Below are 19,122 nucleotides of genomic sequence, written 5' to 3' on the forward strand. Positions count from 1 at the left end.
CTTTTCTTTGTATTTTCCTATAATAGAAAGAATTATGTTTATAATAGAAAGAATTATGTGTGTGTGTGTGTGTAACTGCGTGTATATAAAATTTGTAAATTTATAACTTTTTAGGATATTTTAGTTTTTTAATTTAATTATTTAGGGTAAAGGTTGGTTTGACAAATTTAAAGAGTGATTAAGTCATTTATTAGAACTGTTTAACTAATTGTTGGGGTGTTAATGGAAAATGGAATAAAAGTTTGTAATGCAAGTGATAGTTAATTTTGAAAAATATTTGAAGGTAATATTTGACCAAATTTAAAGGAGTGTCATCAAAATTAATATTTAATTTTATTTATATTTTTTTTAAAACTTGTAATTTGTGACTAAGAGTCTAAGACTGAATAAAAGAGTGATTTAATTTTAAAATGTAGTGTACTTCAAACTTTTTTTAAAAAATAATAATAATAAAGGAATTGACCATTGCCCTTTATACCAACGAGTTGACAATTACCTTTGGTACAAACTAAAAAGAGATTAATTTACTTGACAAAATTAATTTTGATTGAAGAAATGAAAGCAAAAAAAAGCAAAATCTCCTTTCCTTCAATTTAAAATTATCATTTACCACCTTTTTCTTTGATGGGTCTCTTCATCATTTTATTTTTTCCACATTTTCTATCTATAATCAATTTTTTTTTTATCTTTTTATTTATTTATTTCTTATTCAATCTATCAGTTCATTGGTTACAGTGAAGGCCTCTTGTTCCAAAACCCTATAAGCACATCTGGGTTCTCCCATTTGCTCCTCTCCTCCTCCACATACAAACCCTAAAAATGTCAGAGCTTCCGGTTGAAGTTACCGCCGACATACTATCAAGATTACCGGTGAAACCGCTTCTGCGTTTCCGGTGCGTGTCGAAACCATGGTGTGCGCTCATCGACAGCCACGGGTTCATGAAATCGCATCTCAATCGATCGATCAAAACCAACACCAATCGCAGCATCATCTTTAGAGTTGAAGAGCTCTACTCCATAGACTTGGATTCTCTCGATCATTTTGTAGAGCTTGAGAATCCAATGAAGAATGAGGAAGGAACTGAAGTGGTGGTTTCTTTCCATGGGTTGGTTGTTTTGTGCAACCCTTACTACGAAGACGTCACCCTATGGAACCCTTCCACTCGAAAACACCTCAAGTTACCGGTCTCGCAAGTTGAGTTCCCGCGTGGGTGCAGCATGATCGACTTTATTGTTTTCGGGTTAGGGTATGATTCTGTCAATGATGACTACAAATTGGTGAGCATGGTACAGTTTGAGGGCAAAGATGACGATTCATTCCATTCTGAAGTTAAAGTTTACAGTCTTAAATTGAATACATGGCGAAGGGTTCAAGATTTCCCTTATTACCTTGAACAAAAGTTTTTGCCTGGTATGACCATTAATGGAGCTCTGCACTGGGTTATGACTCGAAAACCAAAGTCCGATAAGGCCATTTTGATTGCTGCATTTGATCTTGCACTTGAGGAATACCGGTTAGTGCCACAACCTGATTTTTTGGATAAGAATTTTCAATTCAATATTGATACTTTAGGAGGATGTCTGTGTGTTAATTGTAATTATGCTGGAGTCCGAGTTGATATATGGGTGATGAAGGAATATGGAGTAAAGGAGTCTTGGACTAAGTTGTTTTCTGTTGCTCAACCAAGTATGATTAGGTCATTTTCTTATGTGAGGCCGTTGGCCTATTCAAAGAGCGGTCAGGAAGTACTTTTGGAACGGGACAGTGCAAGGCTTTTCTGGTATGACTTTAGAAGGAAAATAATAAGAAATATTCAGATTCGTGGTTTAGAGCGTTTAGTAGAAGCTAATCTTTGTGTTGAAAGCCTTGTTCCGCTTCATGGTGATGGTGGAAAGGATGGTAAGAAGCAGCAAGCACAAAAGAAGATGACGAAGCAAAACAATAGAAAGAAGAGGTAAGTCATTAATTGTGTTCTTATTGTTCTGTCTAATTTTTTTTTTTTTTTTTGTGATCCTTCAAATGAATTGGCAAATATATTTGTTGAAATAAGTGTTGGTCTCTTTAATGTTGTTTGTTTAGAGTAGTGTTGTGTTTAGTTAGATACGTTGCAACTGCTGAGGCCAGTATTAAGTTCTCACCTTCTAACTGTTTAACAATGGGAAAAGCTATGATGAGGACACACTCACGTGAGTCCTAGTCCTCATCCATTGCATTGAGTTTGCTTTGATGCCACACACTTGATCCAACTAGTGAGTTCATGATGAGAGCACTATCATTATAGACATTTCTTTACCATTAGGTGACAAATTGTAATGCACATATAGTGGACTTTTTGTATAGTGGATTTTTTGTATACTTCAAATTTGGCTGATACTTTACATGTTGTTCCTCTTAGAGATGATTTCCTGTCAAAGGGTTTCAAGCTGGTGCTTTAAGCAACTGGAAGAGCAAAGAAGCAAGAAGGTGCGTATGGTAATATATTTTGGTAGTATTTTTCACATCAATACTTTGTTGACTAGGTCTTTGTCTTCTGCTTTAACTTGATTATATGGGCTAGTTTAACTTTAATGGCATTCTATTCAATAGACGATGTGATAATCATAGAAACAGAGATGAGATTTGAGTGCTTGATGCCATAGGGATGAGCCATATGAGAAGGTCCATTTATACTTTACCTACTCCATCATGCTGATCCCCTTAAGTATCTGAGATGAAAAATCGTGTTTCTCTCAGAGAGTCTGGATTGATGATGAACTGATGGGGCAGAAATTGGGCATATTAGAAAGTCTGGTGATGGACGGAATGAAAGAAGACTAAAGATTGTCTTGCAATATGTGGCATACTCTCTGTGTTGAAATTTTTTTATTGTAGTTGAAAGATCTCATCTTTACTTCTGAAAGTTATATTTATTGTGGTTTTGAGAGTTGTCACTTTAAATGTTGGCACGCTTGCATGCTATTTTGTCCTGAACTTGCATCCAAGCTTGATTCTGAGGAAGATTCGGATAATATTCAGACAACAGTTGGCTCCTCAAAACTTACTTAATTTTTTGTGAGTTTAATTTTCACTGATGACTTTGAATTTGAATTGCTTTTGTAAGTTTGCATTCAAGTTTATTATTAGTCATTGCATTGTGCCTTGTAAATTTGTTTTTGCTGGGTTTTATGGTAAAATGGGAATGTGAATGGCCTCTTGTGGAGTAGTGAACTCTCTACAGTGAGTCTCATGATCTAAGAAGAAAGAATGGATATAAGTTCATAAATGAGAGCTGTTATTGGTGCTCCATCTATATCATCCTGTGCTCCACCTTTATCATCATTTGTTTAAAATGACAAAAACACCCCTCCTTACTTAATGTTTACTAGAACTTGTGGTTTCAGAATTGGTGGAGGAACTAATGGAGTAGAAGCTAGAGCTTCTTCCAATGCCTTGGTGGCTGCCATCGAGGTAGTGGCAATGGAATAGTGCTAGTAAACTTACTGTAGACTGGACAAATAGCTTTTCAGCATAGGTCTTTCTAATAACAAAACCCACCAAAACTTACAATTCCCATATGCATACCTGGTTTGTCTAATCCATAATATTTCAAGGGACTTTAAGCAGTGATTCCAGCACACAAAAGTACAACACATAAACCAACAATTCACCTAGGGCTGCAAGTTGGGTTGGCCCAACCCAGCCCAGTCCCAACCCAACCTCAACCCGAATCGGGTTGGGTTGGGTCAACCCGAATTGTACCTAACATGGGTTATAGTCAAAACCCAGCCCTAATAATTTCGAGCCGGTCGGGTCGGGTTGACGGGTTGAGTTTTAAAATTTTATTTATATATTTTTTTCCCCGAAAATATATATTATATATATATATATATAGATATATCTATATATTATTAAAAAACAAAAAAAAATTTAGGGCAAATCATTTCAGCCTCCCCAATCGTCCAGTCTCATTCTCAACTCTCTCTCTCTGCAACTTCAAACTACAAAATCTACAAGAATCAGAAGTTCAAAACCCATATATTTCAGATCTGTCTGCAAGAATCAAAAGTTCAAAACCCATATATTTCAGATCATTTCAGATTGTTCAAAAAATCAAAACCCATATGTTTCAGTTTCCATCGCCGGCTATTCCAATTCGGGTTCGCCGTTCGCAAGCTTCAGCCGCTGTCTCTCAACTCTCAAGCTTGCCCCCCTCTCTCTCAACTCTCAAGCTTGCTCCCCTCTCTCTCTGCAACTGCTAACTTGTATGTATGGGTTTTGTTTTTATTTTTGGAAGTGACGGCGACGGCGGTGGATTGGCTGAGGGGTGGCGGCGGTGGATCGGCTGAGGGACGGCCAGAGAAAAGAGAAAGAAGAGAGAGAAAGTAGAGAAAAGAGAAAAAAAAAAAAAAAAAATTCGGGCAAAGAGAGAGAGAGAAGGAAGAAAGAAGAAAGAAGAAAGAGAAAGAAAAAGAGAAAGAAGAGAGAGGAGAGAGAAAAAAAAATTTCGGGGAAGAGAGAGAAAAGAGAAAGAAGAGAGAGAGGAGAGAGAAAAGAGAAAAAAGAATAAAAATTAATTTTGGGTTTTGGGTTGGGTTCGGGTTGAGCCCGAGCCCAACCCGAATTGTCTGGGTTTTGATTAAACCCAACCCGAACATGAACCCGATTTGTGAATTGTGTGTCCAAATTTCAAAATTCTTGGGTTGGGGTTGGGTTGGGCTGGGCTAGCCCGTCCAACTTGCAACCCTATATTCACCCGATTCCAACTTTATTTCCAACTTTAAATTTTGTTACCTTGCTTCCCAACCGTCACTACACTTAGATTCTCATTACCACCCTGGTACAAGACTACCAAGAGGATATTTTTATTTTTAAATTATCAAAAAAAAGTTATTTATTTCCGGTGACGACTTAGAGGCATTGAAGGCCAAGGAAAGGTGAATTTCTATTATTAGACAATAGGGTCATATGCGGTGGTAGAGGGACTGGTGGAGAAGCCTGGCCACAACCATCTCTGGTGATTTTGGTATGGTTGAGAATAAAATAAATAAAGAAGGGGTCAGTGGTTCGAAAAGAGATCACGAGGATAAAAAAGAAATAAGAAATACTTATAGATACTAAACGAGTTGGTGAACCTGAACTCGAAGATGAGCAAGTGGATTCACAGCCCATCCTCTCAAAACTCTCCTCGCTACAACCTCAAACATTCTCCTCGGCACAGGATTGAGCTCTCTCAACTGCCTAAAGGCCCTTTGGGAGTGTAAAACCTGTCTTTATAACCTACCCCTGACAAATTTTTTATTTTATGTCTTCACCCCTATCGGTGATCATCTCGAGTAAGGGAAGAAAATTCACGAGCCAACCGCGAAGTCCTCATCAGTCACCGGCAGGCTTTGGTTTTGTTTCGGTTCACACAAGATAAATATATATGAATACGGTCCTCTCCCTCCCCTACCGGATTCTGTAGCTTTTTCCCCCAAATCTTCAAACCCAACAACAGTGAACCCTCTAGAGGCCTTCGATCGTGTGAAGAGAGGATGAGAAATCCATTCCACCATCGCCACTTATTGTGATACTCCTCGATTCTAGAGCCATGGGTGATTAAGTTCGAGCACAGATCCGAAGGATACCAAAACAATTAAGTATGTAAATGAACACAGAATACAAAAGAATAATAAGAAATAATTAAATAAGCTGAAAGAATTCTAAATATTAAATCCTCAAAATATAATAATATAATTCAAACCTCCAATATTATTACAACTCGGGAATCCATCTAGTGGACCCCTAAAAATATCCCAACTGGATAACAGAATAACCTGAACTGAAAGAAAATCCAAAAACTAAAGCATAAAGAGAAATCTTACGTCGTCGGAGGAGTGAGTGACTGTCTCTGTCCAGCACGATCAAGCTCTACGACTGGAACTGTAGAACACTTAAGAAAAATGATAGTGGGTCATGCCCACGAACAAATTCTACTCTAACTACAATCCAAACAGAGACCCTATACGCAGATATATCTTAAATAACTCAACAATAACTATATAGTCCGTACATATTTATATCTACACTAAGGGACTCTCACTGGACTACAGACCGTAAAAATCTATAAATTAACATGCTTATTTGATACCACTGATACATGATTAAACAATATACCCATTCATAGAAAAATTGCTAAAATAAAAATAAGCAATTTAAATCATCCATATCCAATAACAGTATGCATATTTGTTTAAGAAATATATACTGTTCAAGCTATAAACACTATGTGGTTTATTATGCATTAATACACATTCCGGGAGATTAATCTACAATCTAGTAATCATTTTAATTCTTCTTAGAAGTTCTTAATACATTTTGGAACTCCGAAATCCAAACACTGTGGCCCAGAAACTTGTCAAAACCATTAACCAAGCAAGGAGCCGCCTCCTCCATGGAAGGAGCTGCCTCCTCCATGGAAGGAGCCGCCTTTACCAAGCATGGAGCCGGCTCCCCCCTCAAGAGAGCCGCCTCCCTAGCATGTAGAGCCGGCTCCCTTCCATGGGGAGCCGCCTCTTTGAGAGGGGAGTCGCCTCCCTTCAAAAGGGAGCCGGCTCTCCTCTTGTTTTCCTCCTCTGCTTTGCCGGCAATGTCTAGACCTCTCTGTAATTCTTTGCTAAGGTTTCTAAGGTTTCATCTATGTCCCAATTTATTCCAGAACTCATAAAAACTTAGTATGAATCATTAACAACAATTACAATACAACAGAGGCAACAATTGATAAGATAAATCAATTTCACTTTACAACACATAATACAATTAAAATTTAGAATTAATATGCATACATGATCAGTTTTAAATGTCCGATTAAAATTCTGGAGTTTATCTAGGCATGCACAGAACAAAAGTCTAAGAGAAAGAATTAGAGATAGAACTTGTCTTTGAGATTTCCGATTAAAATCTCAACGTCGTCTTTCTAACCTTTTCCGGCAATTCCTATTGTTCTCAACTCCTCTGTTGCCCTTGGTTCCACCCACGAACAACCACTCCTTCGTTCTCTCCTTGATTCAGCCTTAGTCTTAGCCAAACCCTAATTTTCCTCTCTTTATTTTCTCTCAGACCTCTCTGTATCTCTCCGCTACTATGTTTTGTGAATAGGGTTCTAAAATCCTCGGCAAACATATACAAGTATATTTATAGGCAAATTAACTTTAACCTAACTCTATTCTTGTGAGGAGACGAAAAGAAAAACAGAAATTTAATATACTAAACCCTAAAACTATATTATACATATATACCGAATAATAATACTAATTTAACCATCATTAATAATTAATAATTACATTAACCTTGCATACATATATACCCTTATATATATGTATAAACCACCCATGGGTATTAACTGTACTCATTTAATCCATACTATTCAAGCCCATCTCCTTAAATAAATAAATAAATAATAAAAAAAAACATTTAATTTAACATTTATTGTAAGTCCACATAAGTACAGGATTTCAATTAAACAAATAAATCAGTTAAACCTATATTATCAATTAACAAATAAAACAATTTAAGCAATTAATGCAAATCTACATAATCATATGATTCAATTAAAACAAATAAATCATAATGAATTTAAAATTTTAAGAAAATCATAAAAGAAATACCGAGACTATTATTTTAAAATTAAGGGTATTACACTTATTCTGCCGGACTGCCCAAAAAATCAAATTAAACTTAGGGGTTTGTTCAGAGCCCACCAAGTTGGATGGTAGTTTATATTTTGGCGGCGGGTGTTGATGGGTTTCGGATGTGGTGGGTGTCGTAGTGGAGGCCATTACGCAGTGGTTGGTGATGGAGATGGTGGTGGTAGTTGATTGGGGCATTGGTACTCCGATCGACACCACTGTACATAGTTTCGATTACAAAGTTGACGGTTGGGAGGTGGTCGTGGTTCGCCGGAGAAGAGGGGTTCGCGGGTGAGTGGTGATTGAGGTGTGTCGCTGATGATGGGTTTAACTTTGAACACTTGATATATATATATATGTATATGGGTTTAACTCTCTCTCTCTCTCTATATATATATCCTCTCTAAATATATAAACACACACATATGGGTCTCCTTCTCAAAGACTGCAATTTTGCTATTAGTCTACTCATCATCTGAAATTATATAGATATACAAACACCACTGTAATTGCGCACTTGGTGGAGATTACTCCAATCGATTTTGCTAACTCTCTCCAATCTTAACTCCTCCTTTGCTCCAAGCAATAAGTAATAAGCGATCAATAACATCCAGAACATATATAGGATTATTTGAATTATCTCATTCACCTGTAATTTGTTTACATATATAGTCGAAGGCAAAACAAAGTTTTTGGAACAACAGTAACTATATTGGGTTTGATTGTCTGGCCATGGTGTGGAAAGAAGCAATCTATCATAATCTTTGTATTTGCCGTGGCTGCGTATATTTTATTTGATGGAGGGAGAAATGCCAGTGCATTTTGTAGTGAGTTGACGTGGCAAGGTCACGTCGGATGCGTAGGATTAATTCCGAAGCTGAGGTCGGAGGCTCCATCATGTCCCTAATACTATTCAATTATGTTTTCCTTTCAAAATTATTGTCCTTTTTTCGTTAAATCTCATTTATTATGTCGATTAGGCAAATTGTGTCTTTCCATTTTGGTTGACAAATTACATTGTGTTCACTGTTGTTGATTGTTATACACACTACATGTTCTTCTCCTTATATTATGACATTCCCGGCCGTCTTCAAGTGCAATGTGTACTATCGGCAATGTCATAAGATGAGGAGAAGAATATGTGGCGTGTATAATAACATTTCAGTAGAAAATATGATTGAAATTTTCCTCAATCAAACATTATAATGATTAAAGACTAACAAGAAATATGACTTACAATAAGAAAAAAGATTTTTTTTAAAATTAAAAAAAAAAAACTGGTGAGGCCCATTTATTCTCAAATAGTCGAGCACAAGAAAGCATGTAATCAGTTTTGTTTGGTTTCAAATCGGTTAATATTTTTTAAACTTTAAACTACTTTCCATTGACTAAAGTAGGAGGGAAGAGAGGACTGGAAGAGATATAAAAGTAGTTTTATTTATTTGGTTAGATGGTAGGGAAGAGATGAGATGGTGAAAGCAATGTGAGATAAAGTATTCTATGGTGTTAGAAAGTTTTTTATCCATTAAAATTGGACGGAACAAAAGAAGGTAAAAAAAAAAAAAAAAAAAGTTATCCTGTAAAAATATATCATCAATTTTATTTTTTCTTTTAATTGCTTACAAAATAATTTGTTAAATTCTAGTGAAATTCTCTCACTCGCATATTGAAAAAAAATAAAAATAAAAAAATTCATTCACTTCACTCTAACCAAACCAAAAAGGAAAATTGATACTCTATTCATCATTTTTATTATTTATTTTATTCAACCAAATTAAAAGTGAAAACGAAAGCAGACTTATTATCTTCTTAGTGGAGTCTCGTTAATCCATCCCATTTTCTTTTCATTCATTTTTCATCTTTTCAACCAAACTATGCATAAATCATTTTAGTATTTTCATTGAGTCAATAACACTAATGATGTTTTATAGTGAAGAAATTGAAAACCAAACAAAAAGAATAAATAAATAAAAGGAGCTAAATCTCCTTTCTTCAATTTAAAATTACCATTTACCTTTTTTCTTATTTTCAAAACTGAAGAAAAGATTATTTGATGGGTTTGTATTGCCTGACTAAAAACTTATTGATGGATGTATAATTTAAATATCCATAATTAAGGGAAGATTACTAAATTAACGCACTATTGAGATAGGCTCTGCAGATTACGATAAGGATTACAGATTGAGATAGGCTCTGCAGATTACGATAAGGATTAAAGATTGTGATAAGGATTAAAGATTACGATGAGGATTAAGTCTACAGATTACAATAAGGTAATTCTACGTGACATCTTAACCTAAGCCTTATAAAAAAGGCCGAGGAATCAACATTTTGAGGTACGCAATAAACCCTAACTCAATTTCTCGATTTCTTCAGGGAGATTATCATTCACACTGACTTGTTCGTCGGAGCCTACTCCACCGGTTATACACCGGTGTTCGTAGGATCACTTTTTCTTCTCTTTATTCAGGAAGTCAGATCAGATCCAGGTTGCGCAAAATCCATCATCAACAGTTGGCGCCGTCTGTGGGAACGATTTAGTTCTCTAAATAAAGTATGGTTCGATTGCGATTTGGTCTGGTTACTGGCGAATACGAAGCGTTGCAAACTTCTGATCAAGGGGACTCGACGAGGCAACCCCCCGTCGTCCCAAACGATCAGGAACGCGTCACAGCGTTGGAACAACAGGTTTAAACCCTAAATAAGGGAATGAACCAATTAGTCCAGAAAAATTCAATGATTCTACAACGCTTAGCCGCCCTTAATGAGGTGAAGAATAATGAAGTACCCAAGAATGACTCCCGTAGGATTGACAATGACGCTGAGCTTAGTCAAATAGGGGGTCAACAGAGAAGCCATCACCATCGGTCTCTTGAACGGAATAATACCAGGCTCCGTGCAGGTACCTCTGGTTGTGTTGGTGACAAGACTGAAGACGTCACTTATTTCAATCTGTAGATGCAAGATCTGAGAACTAGGGTCAAAGACGTCATGCAAGCAATAAAAGGGAAGGGCCAGGCCACAGTGAACGATCTGGTACAGAAGACCAACCTAGCATTTAGCCTCGCTGTTATGTTATGAGTTGTCCTCTACCTAGCAAATTTAATATGCCAACTCTTGAGAGCTTCGATGGGACGCGGGACCCTTTCGATCATTTGGAGACCTACAGCCAACTCTTGAGAGCTTCGATGGGACGCGGGACCCTCTCGATCATTTGGAGACCTACAAAGCTCTTATGTATTTGCAAGTCGTACCGGATGAGATTATGTGCAGGGCTTTCCCTACCACACTAAAGGGTTGGGCTCGTCCTTGGTTCAATAAATTAAAGCCAGGCTCCATTGAAATCTTTAATGAGTTGAGCAAACAATTCATTGGACACTTCATCGCTGGGCAGAGGCATAGGAGATAGCAACACACTTATTGAATGTGAAACAGCAGAAGGGAAAGCTTCTCCGTGGTTACATAAGTCGTTTTAGCGCTGATATGATGCAAGTAGAAGAGGTGGACGACAAGGTTGCCCTCACAGCCTTTATGGGAGGACTACAGACTTCTAAGTTCCTATTTTCCTTATCAAAAGAAGCCCCTACAAGCATGACAGAGTTGATGGTTAGAGCATGGAAGCACATGAACGCTGAGGATGCTATGAATGCACGAAAAAACAAAGATGGTGAAGATAAGAGGTCGGAGAAGAAGAGGCCAGCACCTAACACTAGGGAGGAAAAGGAATCGAAGTACAAGAAATTCTCAAACAACCAGGCTGACAGATCATCTCGCCGCCCAGTGAGCCCAGGCAGGTATAATAACTATACCCCCTAAATACATCTGTAGATCAAGTCTTTCTGCAGATTCAAGATGACGCATCATTGAAATGGCCGCCAAAGCTAAAAGCTGATCTAACAAAGAGGTCTCTAGGTAAATACTGTAGGTTTCACCGGGACCATGGACATAACACAGAAGATTGTTTCGACCTCAAAAACCAGATCGAGAACCTTGTTCGTAAAGGTCATTTACGCAAATTCACAACTGGAAATGGAAAAGGAGGCTCCAACCCTGGAGGGCCGAGATGATCGCCCTCCTCAACACCAACCAATGGGTGAGATCAAAGTTATATCGGGTGGCTTCGCTGGTGGTGGTGAGACGAGTTCGACTCGGAGGGCTCATGCTAGGAGTATTCGGAGTTTTTCAGAGGTGGATGAAGTTGGAATGACAAGTCCTTCAACAAAATTACCTCGAGTTGAGGAGCCGGTCATAACCTTTTCTGAAGAAGATGACAAGGGAATTCACCAGCCCCATGATGACCCCCTGGGCATACGAGAAATTGAAAATTGGCCGAGAGAAGCTCCGACCCATGAAATCACCACTGGTGGGATTTTCAGGCGATAAAGTACATCCACTGGGGGCAGTTACCCTTCCAGTTACTGCAGGAGCCAATCCAAAGCAGGTCACTGTAATGGTGGACTTTGTAGTGGTGGACTGCCCATCATCATACAATATTATCCTGGGGAGGACAACATTGAATGCCATGAAAGCAATCACGTCCACTTACCATCTCCTGATGTGCTTCCCAACTGAATATGGTATGGGAGAGCTAAGAGGGGACCAAATAATGGCTCGCGAATGTTATGTCGCCTCTCTTAGAAAAACAAAATCGTAAGAGGCATTTACGATTGAAGGGCTGGAAGGGAAAGATAGACCAGACTTTCATAGAGCGGAACCTACAGAGGAGCTAGAAGAGGTCATCCTTGGTGACAGTGAGCCCGAGAAAAAAGTAAGTATATGGTCTTTACTCCCCCCAGGTATCAAAGATAAACTTACTCAATTCCTCAGGAAGAATCGAGACGTATTTACATGGGTCCATGAAGACATGCCGGGTATAGACCCCACTATCATGGAGCACCGCTTAAATGTAAATCCTGACTTTAAACCTGTCGGACAAAAGAGGAGGACTTTCGTTCCAGAAAGGAATCAAGCTATATCAGAAGAGGTGGAAAAGCTCTTAAAAGTCGACTTTATTCAAGAGGTGTACTACCCCGACTGGCTGGAAAATGTGGTCTTAGTGAAGAAGGCAAATGGAAAGTGGAGGCTATGTGTGGATTTCACCGACCTTAACAAAGCTTACCCGAATGACAGCTTTCCTCTCCCAAGAATCGATATGCTCGTTGAGGGAACGGCTGGACACGAACTATTAAGTTTCATGGATGCATATTCTAGATACAACCAGATATCTATAAACACCTCAGATAGAGAAAAAATGGCCTTCATCACTGATAGAGGTTTGTACTGTTACAAAGTAATGCCGTTTGGGCTCAAGAACGCTGGTGCAACATACCAAAGGCTAGTGAATGCAATGTTTAAGCATCAAATTGGTAGAAACATGGAGGTATATGTTAATGACATGTTGGTGAAAAGCTTAAAAGCTGAAGACCATTTGACTGACCTGCAGGAGACCTTCGAGGTACTTAGGAGGCATAAGATGAAACTCAACCCCAGCAAGTGTGCCTTTGGGGTTTCCTCAGGAAAGTTCTTGGGATATATGGTAAGTAGAAGAGGAATTAAGGCCAATCCAGAGAAGATCCGAGCAGTCATTGACATGAGATCGACAAGATCAACCAAGGATCTACAATGACTAACAGGGAAGATTGCTGCCTTGAGTAGGCTAATCTCTCGGTCAACTGACAAGTGTCTACCTTTCTTTCGTGTGCTAAGGAATGCATTTGAATGGACCCTAGAGTGTGAGCAGGCGTTCAAAGAACTAAAGTAATACCTTAGTTCTCTCCCACTACTGTCTCGAACCATACCGGGAGAGGAACTATACATATACCTTGCAGTCTCCACGACAGCTGTCAGTTCAGCTCTGATACGAGAAGAAGAAGGGTTCCAAAGGCCAGTATACTTCGTGAGCAGAGCACTTAGGGGTGCGGAGGAAAGATATCCAAGGATGGAACAGTTGGCCTTTGCTTTAATTGTGTCCGCCAGGAAACTGAGACCATACTTTCAAGTGCATACGATAGTGGTCCTAACAGATCAACCCCTTTGACAGGTCCTACACAAGCCAGAAAGCTCTGGTCGACTGATGAAGTGGTCAGTAGAGTTAGAAGAGTTCGACATTCAGTATAAGCCAAGAACAGCAGTAAAGGCTCAGGTGTTGGCTGATTTCTTAGCTGAGTTTACCCCTCCAGAAGAGGAAAAACAACCCCAATTTTCGACAGAACCAGGTTTAAGTGAGTAGATGGGCCCAGAAGTAGTCTGGGACTTGTTCGTGGATGGGTCATCTAATGTTCAGGTTAGCGGAGCCGGGCTTGTTCTTGTCTCCCCAGAGGGAGAAAGTATACAGTACGCACTTCGGTTTGGTTTCAACGCAACCAACAACAAAGCAGAGTACGAAGCCTTGATAGGAGGATTAAAAGTGGCAAATGCCCTAGGGGTTAAGCAATTACACCTACTCCGAGCTGGTCGCTGGACAAGTTCAAGCGGAATATGAGGCACGAGACGAGAAGATGAAAAGTTACCTACAAAAGGTGAATGAATTAAAGAATCACTTCCAAAGATTCTCAATTCATCAAATACCACGAGAAGAGAATGGGAAAGCAGACGCTTTAGCCCGGCTAACTACTGCATTGAACCTGAGATCAATAAGAATATACCACTGGAATATTTGGACGAACCATCTATATCTCAGGAGAGACAAATTGAAGTGCAACAAGCGATATTGAGTGTGGAATGGGCAGATCCTATCATCAGATATATCAAGGATGGGGTGCTACCAACAGACCGAGCAGAAGCTCGAAAGGTCAAGATGCGGGCAGCTAGGTATACGCTTATCAAAGGGGTGCTCAACAAGAGAAGCTTCTCCATGCCGTATTTACGATGCGTTTCTAGCGAGGAAGCTGACTACATTTTAAGGGAGATCCACCTAGGAGTTTGTGGAAACCATGCTGGGGGTAGGTCACTTGCTAACAAGGCCATCCGACTAGGATACTATTGGCCCACCATGCAGAAAGATGCACTTGACTTCGTTTAAAAGTGCAACAAGTGTCAATGATTTACCAACATCCCGAGACAACCGTCAGAGGAGATGACTCCCATGTCAAGACCATACCTCTTTCCCCCTTAAAAGAATGAATGGTCAGCTTCATCTACTTCCCTCGTAAAAAGATGAGGGGTTAACTACTTTCCTTGTTAAAGGGTGAGCTGAGTGAAGCTCATAGTAATCTACTTCCCCTGTTAAAGGGTAACCTAGGTGAAGCTCGTATTAATCTACTTCCCCTGTTAAAGGGTGACCTGGGTGAAACTCGTATTAATCTACTTCCCTTGTTAAATGGTGAGATGAGTGAAGCTCATAGTAATCTACTTCCCTCGTTAAAAGGTGAGCTGGGTGAATCTCATAGTAATCTACTTCCCCTGTTAAAGGGTGAGCTGAGTGAAGCTCGTATTCATCTACTTACCTTATTACGAGTTACATGAAACTCGTCTTAATCTACTTTCCTTACTAAAGGGACGAGCCGACTAAAAATGTCAATAAAATCAAGTATAAAATAACGGTAGCATGTCAACAGGGCAGCTTGCCAAATAATGGGAGCATGCCAGCAGGGCAGCTTGCCAAATAAAGGCAGCATGCCAGCAGAGCAGCTTGCCAAATAACGGCAGCATGCCAGTAGGGCAGCTTACCAAATAAAGGCAGCATGCCAGCAGGGCAGCTTGCCAAATAAAGGCAGCATGCCAAATAACGGCAGCATGTTAGCATAACAGCTTGCCAAATAAAGGCAGCATGTCAGCAGGGCAGCTTGCCAAATAAAAGCAGCATGCCTGCCAGGGCAACTTGACAAATAACGGCAGCATGCCAGCAGGACAGCTTGCCACGGCAGCATGGCATGGCAGCTTGCCACGGCAGCATGGCATGGCAGCTTGCCACATAACGGTAGACTACCAGCATGGCAGCTTGCCACATATACGAGCTGCCAATGTGGCACTACGACAAATATACAAGCTTGCCAATATACGACAAATATACGAGCTTGCCACATATACGAGCTGCCAATGTGATACTATGACCCCCGACTGTATTCGCGAAATGACAATATAAGTCAGGCTAATGGACAAGGCTCTGCAATTCTAATTATATATTATTGTGTGATATTTTGGAATTAACGTTCCGGTGGTTTGACAAGCAATCCTCCGAAACGGGGGGCAACTGATGGATGTATAATTTAAATATCCATAATTAAGGGAAGATTACTAAATTAACGCACTATTGAGATAGGCTCTGCAGACTACGATAAGGATTACAGATTGAGATAGGCTTTACAGATTACGATAAGAATTAAAGATTGTGATAAGGATTAAATATTACGATGAGGATTAAGTCTACAGATTACAATAAGGTAATTCTACGTGACATCTTAACCTAAGCCCTATAAAAAAGGCGAGAAATTAACGTTTTGAGGTACGCAATAAACTCTAACTCAATTTCTCAATTTCTCCAGGGAGATTATCATTCACACTGACTTGTTCGTCGGAGCCTAGGATCACTTTTTTTCTCTTTATTCAGGAAGTCAGATTAGATTCAGGTTGCGCAGAATCCATCATCAACACTTATCATTTTTTATTGCCGAGTTTTAGTTTAAAAAAAAAAAAAAAAAATTGTAGTGATAGTTAATGAATTATCAAATTATTCATGAGTCCATAAAGAGAAGTTATAAGTTTTTATACAAATGGTTAAATTGGTAATATTATTATTATTATTATATATATATAATACAGAATGTTTTCTTTCAGACATAAAAAATGGAAATGCGAATTATTATTATTTTTTGGAGATAGAGGGATTAATTTTTTTCCCATTTAGGTAAACTATTTAATTTAGTTTATTAAAAAACCCCTTACTTTTTGATCCAAAAACCCAAACGTCCTTCTGCCATTTCATTTTCTCCTCTTCTTCTCCATAAACACATAAACCCTAAGAGAGATGTCAGACCTTCCGATGGATGTAACCGCCGACATACTATCACGATTACCGGTAAAATCCCTTCTGCGGTTCAGGTGTGCATCTAAACCATGGTGTGCTCTCATAGACAGCCCCGATTTCATCAAATCGCATCTCAATCGATCCATCGAAACCAACACTAATCGCAGCATCATCTTTGGAGTTGAAGATCTCTACTCCATAGACTTGAATTCTCTCGATAATGCCGTAGAGCTTGACAATCCTATGAAGAATGATGAAGGAACTTCACTGGTGGTCTCTTTCGATGGCTTGGTTGTTTTGTGCAAAAATATCTATGAAGACGTCACTCTGTGGAACCCTTCCACTCGAAAACACCGCAAGTTACCGGTCTCAAAGGTTCGGTTCCCGCCTGGATTCCGCATTATCGTTATTGTTTTCGGGTTAGGGTATGATTCTGTCAATGATGACTACAAATTGGTGAGGATGGCACAGTTTGAGGGCAAAGATTATGATTCGTTTGATTCTGAAGTTGAAATTTATAGTGTTAAATCGAATACATGGCGAAGGGTTCAAGATTTCCCTTATTACTTTCCACTCCAGGGTTCACCTGGTGTGACCTTTAATGGGGCTGTGCACTGGGTTGTGACTCGAAAACCCAAGTCCGATACGGCCAATTTGATTGCTGCTTTTGATCTAGGACTTGAGGAATACCGGTTGGTGCCACAATCTGATTTTTTTGATGAGAATGGTTATTTGAATGTTGCTGCCTTAGGAGATTGCCTTTGTGTTGTTTGTAATTATGGTGGAGTACGAGCTGATATATGGGTAATGAAGGAGTATGGAGTAAAGGAGTCTTGGACTAAATTGTTTGCTATTGCTAAACCAAGTGTGATTAGGTCATTCTTTTATGTGAGTCCTTTGGCCTATTCAATGAGCTGTGGGGAAGTACTTTTGAAACTGGGCGGTGGAAGGCTTTTCTGGTATGACATAAGAAAGAAAACACTAAAAAAAATTCAGATTCGTGGTTGGGAGAGTTTAGTACGAGCTAATCTTTGTGTTGAAAGCCTTGTTCGGCTTCATGGTGATGGTAAAAAGGATGGTAAGAAGCAGCAAGCACAAAAGAAGACGATGAAGCAAAACAGTAGAAAGAAGAAGTAAGTCATTGTGTTCTTATTGTTTGTTCTGCCTAATTTCTTTATTGTTTTTTTATAGACGTTTTGATCCTTCAAATGAATTGGCAAATATATTTCTTGAAATAAGAGTTGGTCTCTTTAATGTTGTTTGTTTAGAGTACTGTTGTGTTTAATCTAGTTCCATTGCAACTGCTAAGGCTAGTATAAATTTACCAATGGGAAAAGCTATGATGAGGACACACTCATGTGAGTCCTAGTCCTCAGCCATTGCATTTAGTTTGCTTTGATGCCACACACTTGGTCCAACTAGTGAGTTCATGATGAGAGCACTATCATTATATACATTTCTTTACCATTAGGTGACAAATTGTAATGCACATATAGCGGACTTTTTGTATACTTCAAATTTGGCTGATACTTTACATGTTGTTCCTCTTAGAGATGATTTCCTGTCAAAGGGTTTCAAGCTGGTGCTTTAAGCAACTGGAAGAGCAAAGGAGCGGAAGGTGCAGATGTAGGGTAATATATTTTGGTAGTATTTTTCACATCAATACTTTGTTTAGTATTTCTTTGCTTTTGCTTTAATTTGATTATATGGGCTAGTTTAACTTTAATGGTATTCTATTCAATCATAGAAACAGAGATGAGATTGAGTGTTTGATGCCATAGGGTTGGGCCAGATGAGAAGGTCCAATATTTTATAAGCACTTACTCTATCATGTTTCTCTCAAGGAGTCGAGATTGATGCTGAACTGATGGGCCAGAAATTAGGCATATTAGAAAGTCTGGTGATGTATGGAACGAAAGAAAGAAGCCTAAAGATTTTGTCTTGCAATATGCGGTATTTTCTCTCTGTTGAAACAATTTTCTTGTAGTTAAAGATCTCGTTTTACTTCTGAAATTTATAGATGGTGTGGTTTCGAGAGTTGTCACCTTAAATGTTGGCATCCTATTTGGCTCCTTAAAGCTTGCTTAATCTTTTGTGAGTTTAATTTTCACTGATGACCTTTGAATTTGAATGAGGTGTAAAAACAGTGTCAGGAGACTAAGTAATAGATAATTGCTGTTGTTAGTATTCATTCAAGTTTATTACTCCGTATTAGTCATTGGTTTGTGCCTTTTAAATTAGTTTTGCTGGGTTTTATGGGAAAAAGGGAATGTGAATGGCCTTTTGTGGATTGGTGAACTCTCCATGGCGGGTCTGATTATCTAAGAAGTAAGAATGGGTGTAAATTCATAAACGAGAGCTGCTATTGGCGCTCCATCTATATCCTCTTGTGCTCCACCTTTTTCTTCATTTGTTTGAAATGACAAAAACACCCTTCCTTCCTCAATGTTACTAGAGCGGGTGGTTTCAGGATTGGTGGAGGAACTGACGGAGTAGAAGTCAGAATTGGT

The 19,122-nt window shown here is 38.9% G+C and overlaps 2 protein-coding genes across 4 annotated transcripts; both read left to right on the forward strand.

The window, feature by feature from the left end:
• The first annotated feature begins 819 nt into the window (after positions 1-819).
• LOC132289347 (F-box protein CPR1-like) lies at positions 820-3,466 on the forward strand. The gene is made up of 4 exons (XM_059789960.1): positions 820-1,955; positions 2,081-2,187; positions 2,416-2,464; positions 3,382-3,466. Exons 1-4 carry the CDS (start codon positions 820-822, stop codon positions 3,464-3,466), a joined length of 1,377 nt encoding a protein of 458 aa, XP_059645943.1.
• A 13,079-nt stretch (positions 3,467-16,545) lies between these two features.
• Positions 16,546-18,625, forward strand: LOC132293178 (F-box protein CPR1-like). 3 transcript variants are annotated; one of them, XR_009477791.1, is made up of 3 exons: positions 16,546-17,745; positions 18,164-18,256; positions 18,457-18,625. XR_009477791.1 is itself a non-coding variant. In XM_059790533.1 (3 exons), exons 1-2 carry the CDS (start codon positions 16,613-16,615, stop codon positions 18,201-18,203), a joined length of 1,173 nt encoding a protein of 390 aa, XP_059646516.1. In that variant the 5' UTR covers positions 16,546-16,612; the 3' UTR covers positions 18,204-18,243; positions 18,457-18,625. The 3 variants fall into 3 exon arrangements, 2 of the variants coding, with proteins under 2 accessions (XP_059646516.1, XP_059646515.1); XM_059790533.1 differs by having other exon boundaries at positions 18,164-18,243; XM_059790532.1 differs by having other exon boundaries at positions 18,164-18,625.
• Positions 18,626-19,122: the final 497 nt, after the last annotated feature.

This window comes from Cornus florida, unplaced genomic scaffold (genome assembly GCF_030987335.1).
Source record: "Cornus florida cultivar Cherokee Brave unplaced genomic scaffold, ASM3098733v1 CherokeeBrave_3.0.0_Hap2_Chr02, whole genome shotgun sequence".
Classification (NCBI taxonomy): Eukaryota; Viridiplantae; Streptophyta; class Magnoliopsida; order Cornales; family Cornaceae; genus Cornus; species Cornus florida.

Coding starts and splice junctions, on each gene's coding strand:
- LOC132293178 (XM_059790532.1), top strand. CDS start 16,613: ATGTCAGACCTTCCGATGGATGTAACCGCCGACATACTATCACGATTA. Junction 17,746..18,163: donor CAAAACAGTAGAAAGAAGAA/GTAAGTCATTGT, acceptor TGTTCCTCTTAG/AGATGATTTCCTGTCAAAGG.
- LOC132289347 (XM_059789960.1), top strand. CDS start 820: ATGTCAGAGCTTCCGGTTGAAGTTACCGCCGACATACTATCAAGATTA. Junction 2,188..2,415: donor TATGATGAGGACACACTCAC/GTGAGTCCTAGT, acceptor TTCCTGTCAAAG/GGTTTCAAGCTGGTGCTTTA. Junction 2,465..3,381: donor AAGAGCAAAGAAGCAAGAAG/GTGCGTATGGTA, acceptor TTGTGGTTTCAG/AATTGGTGGAGGAACTAATG.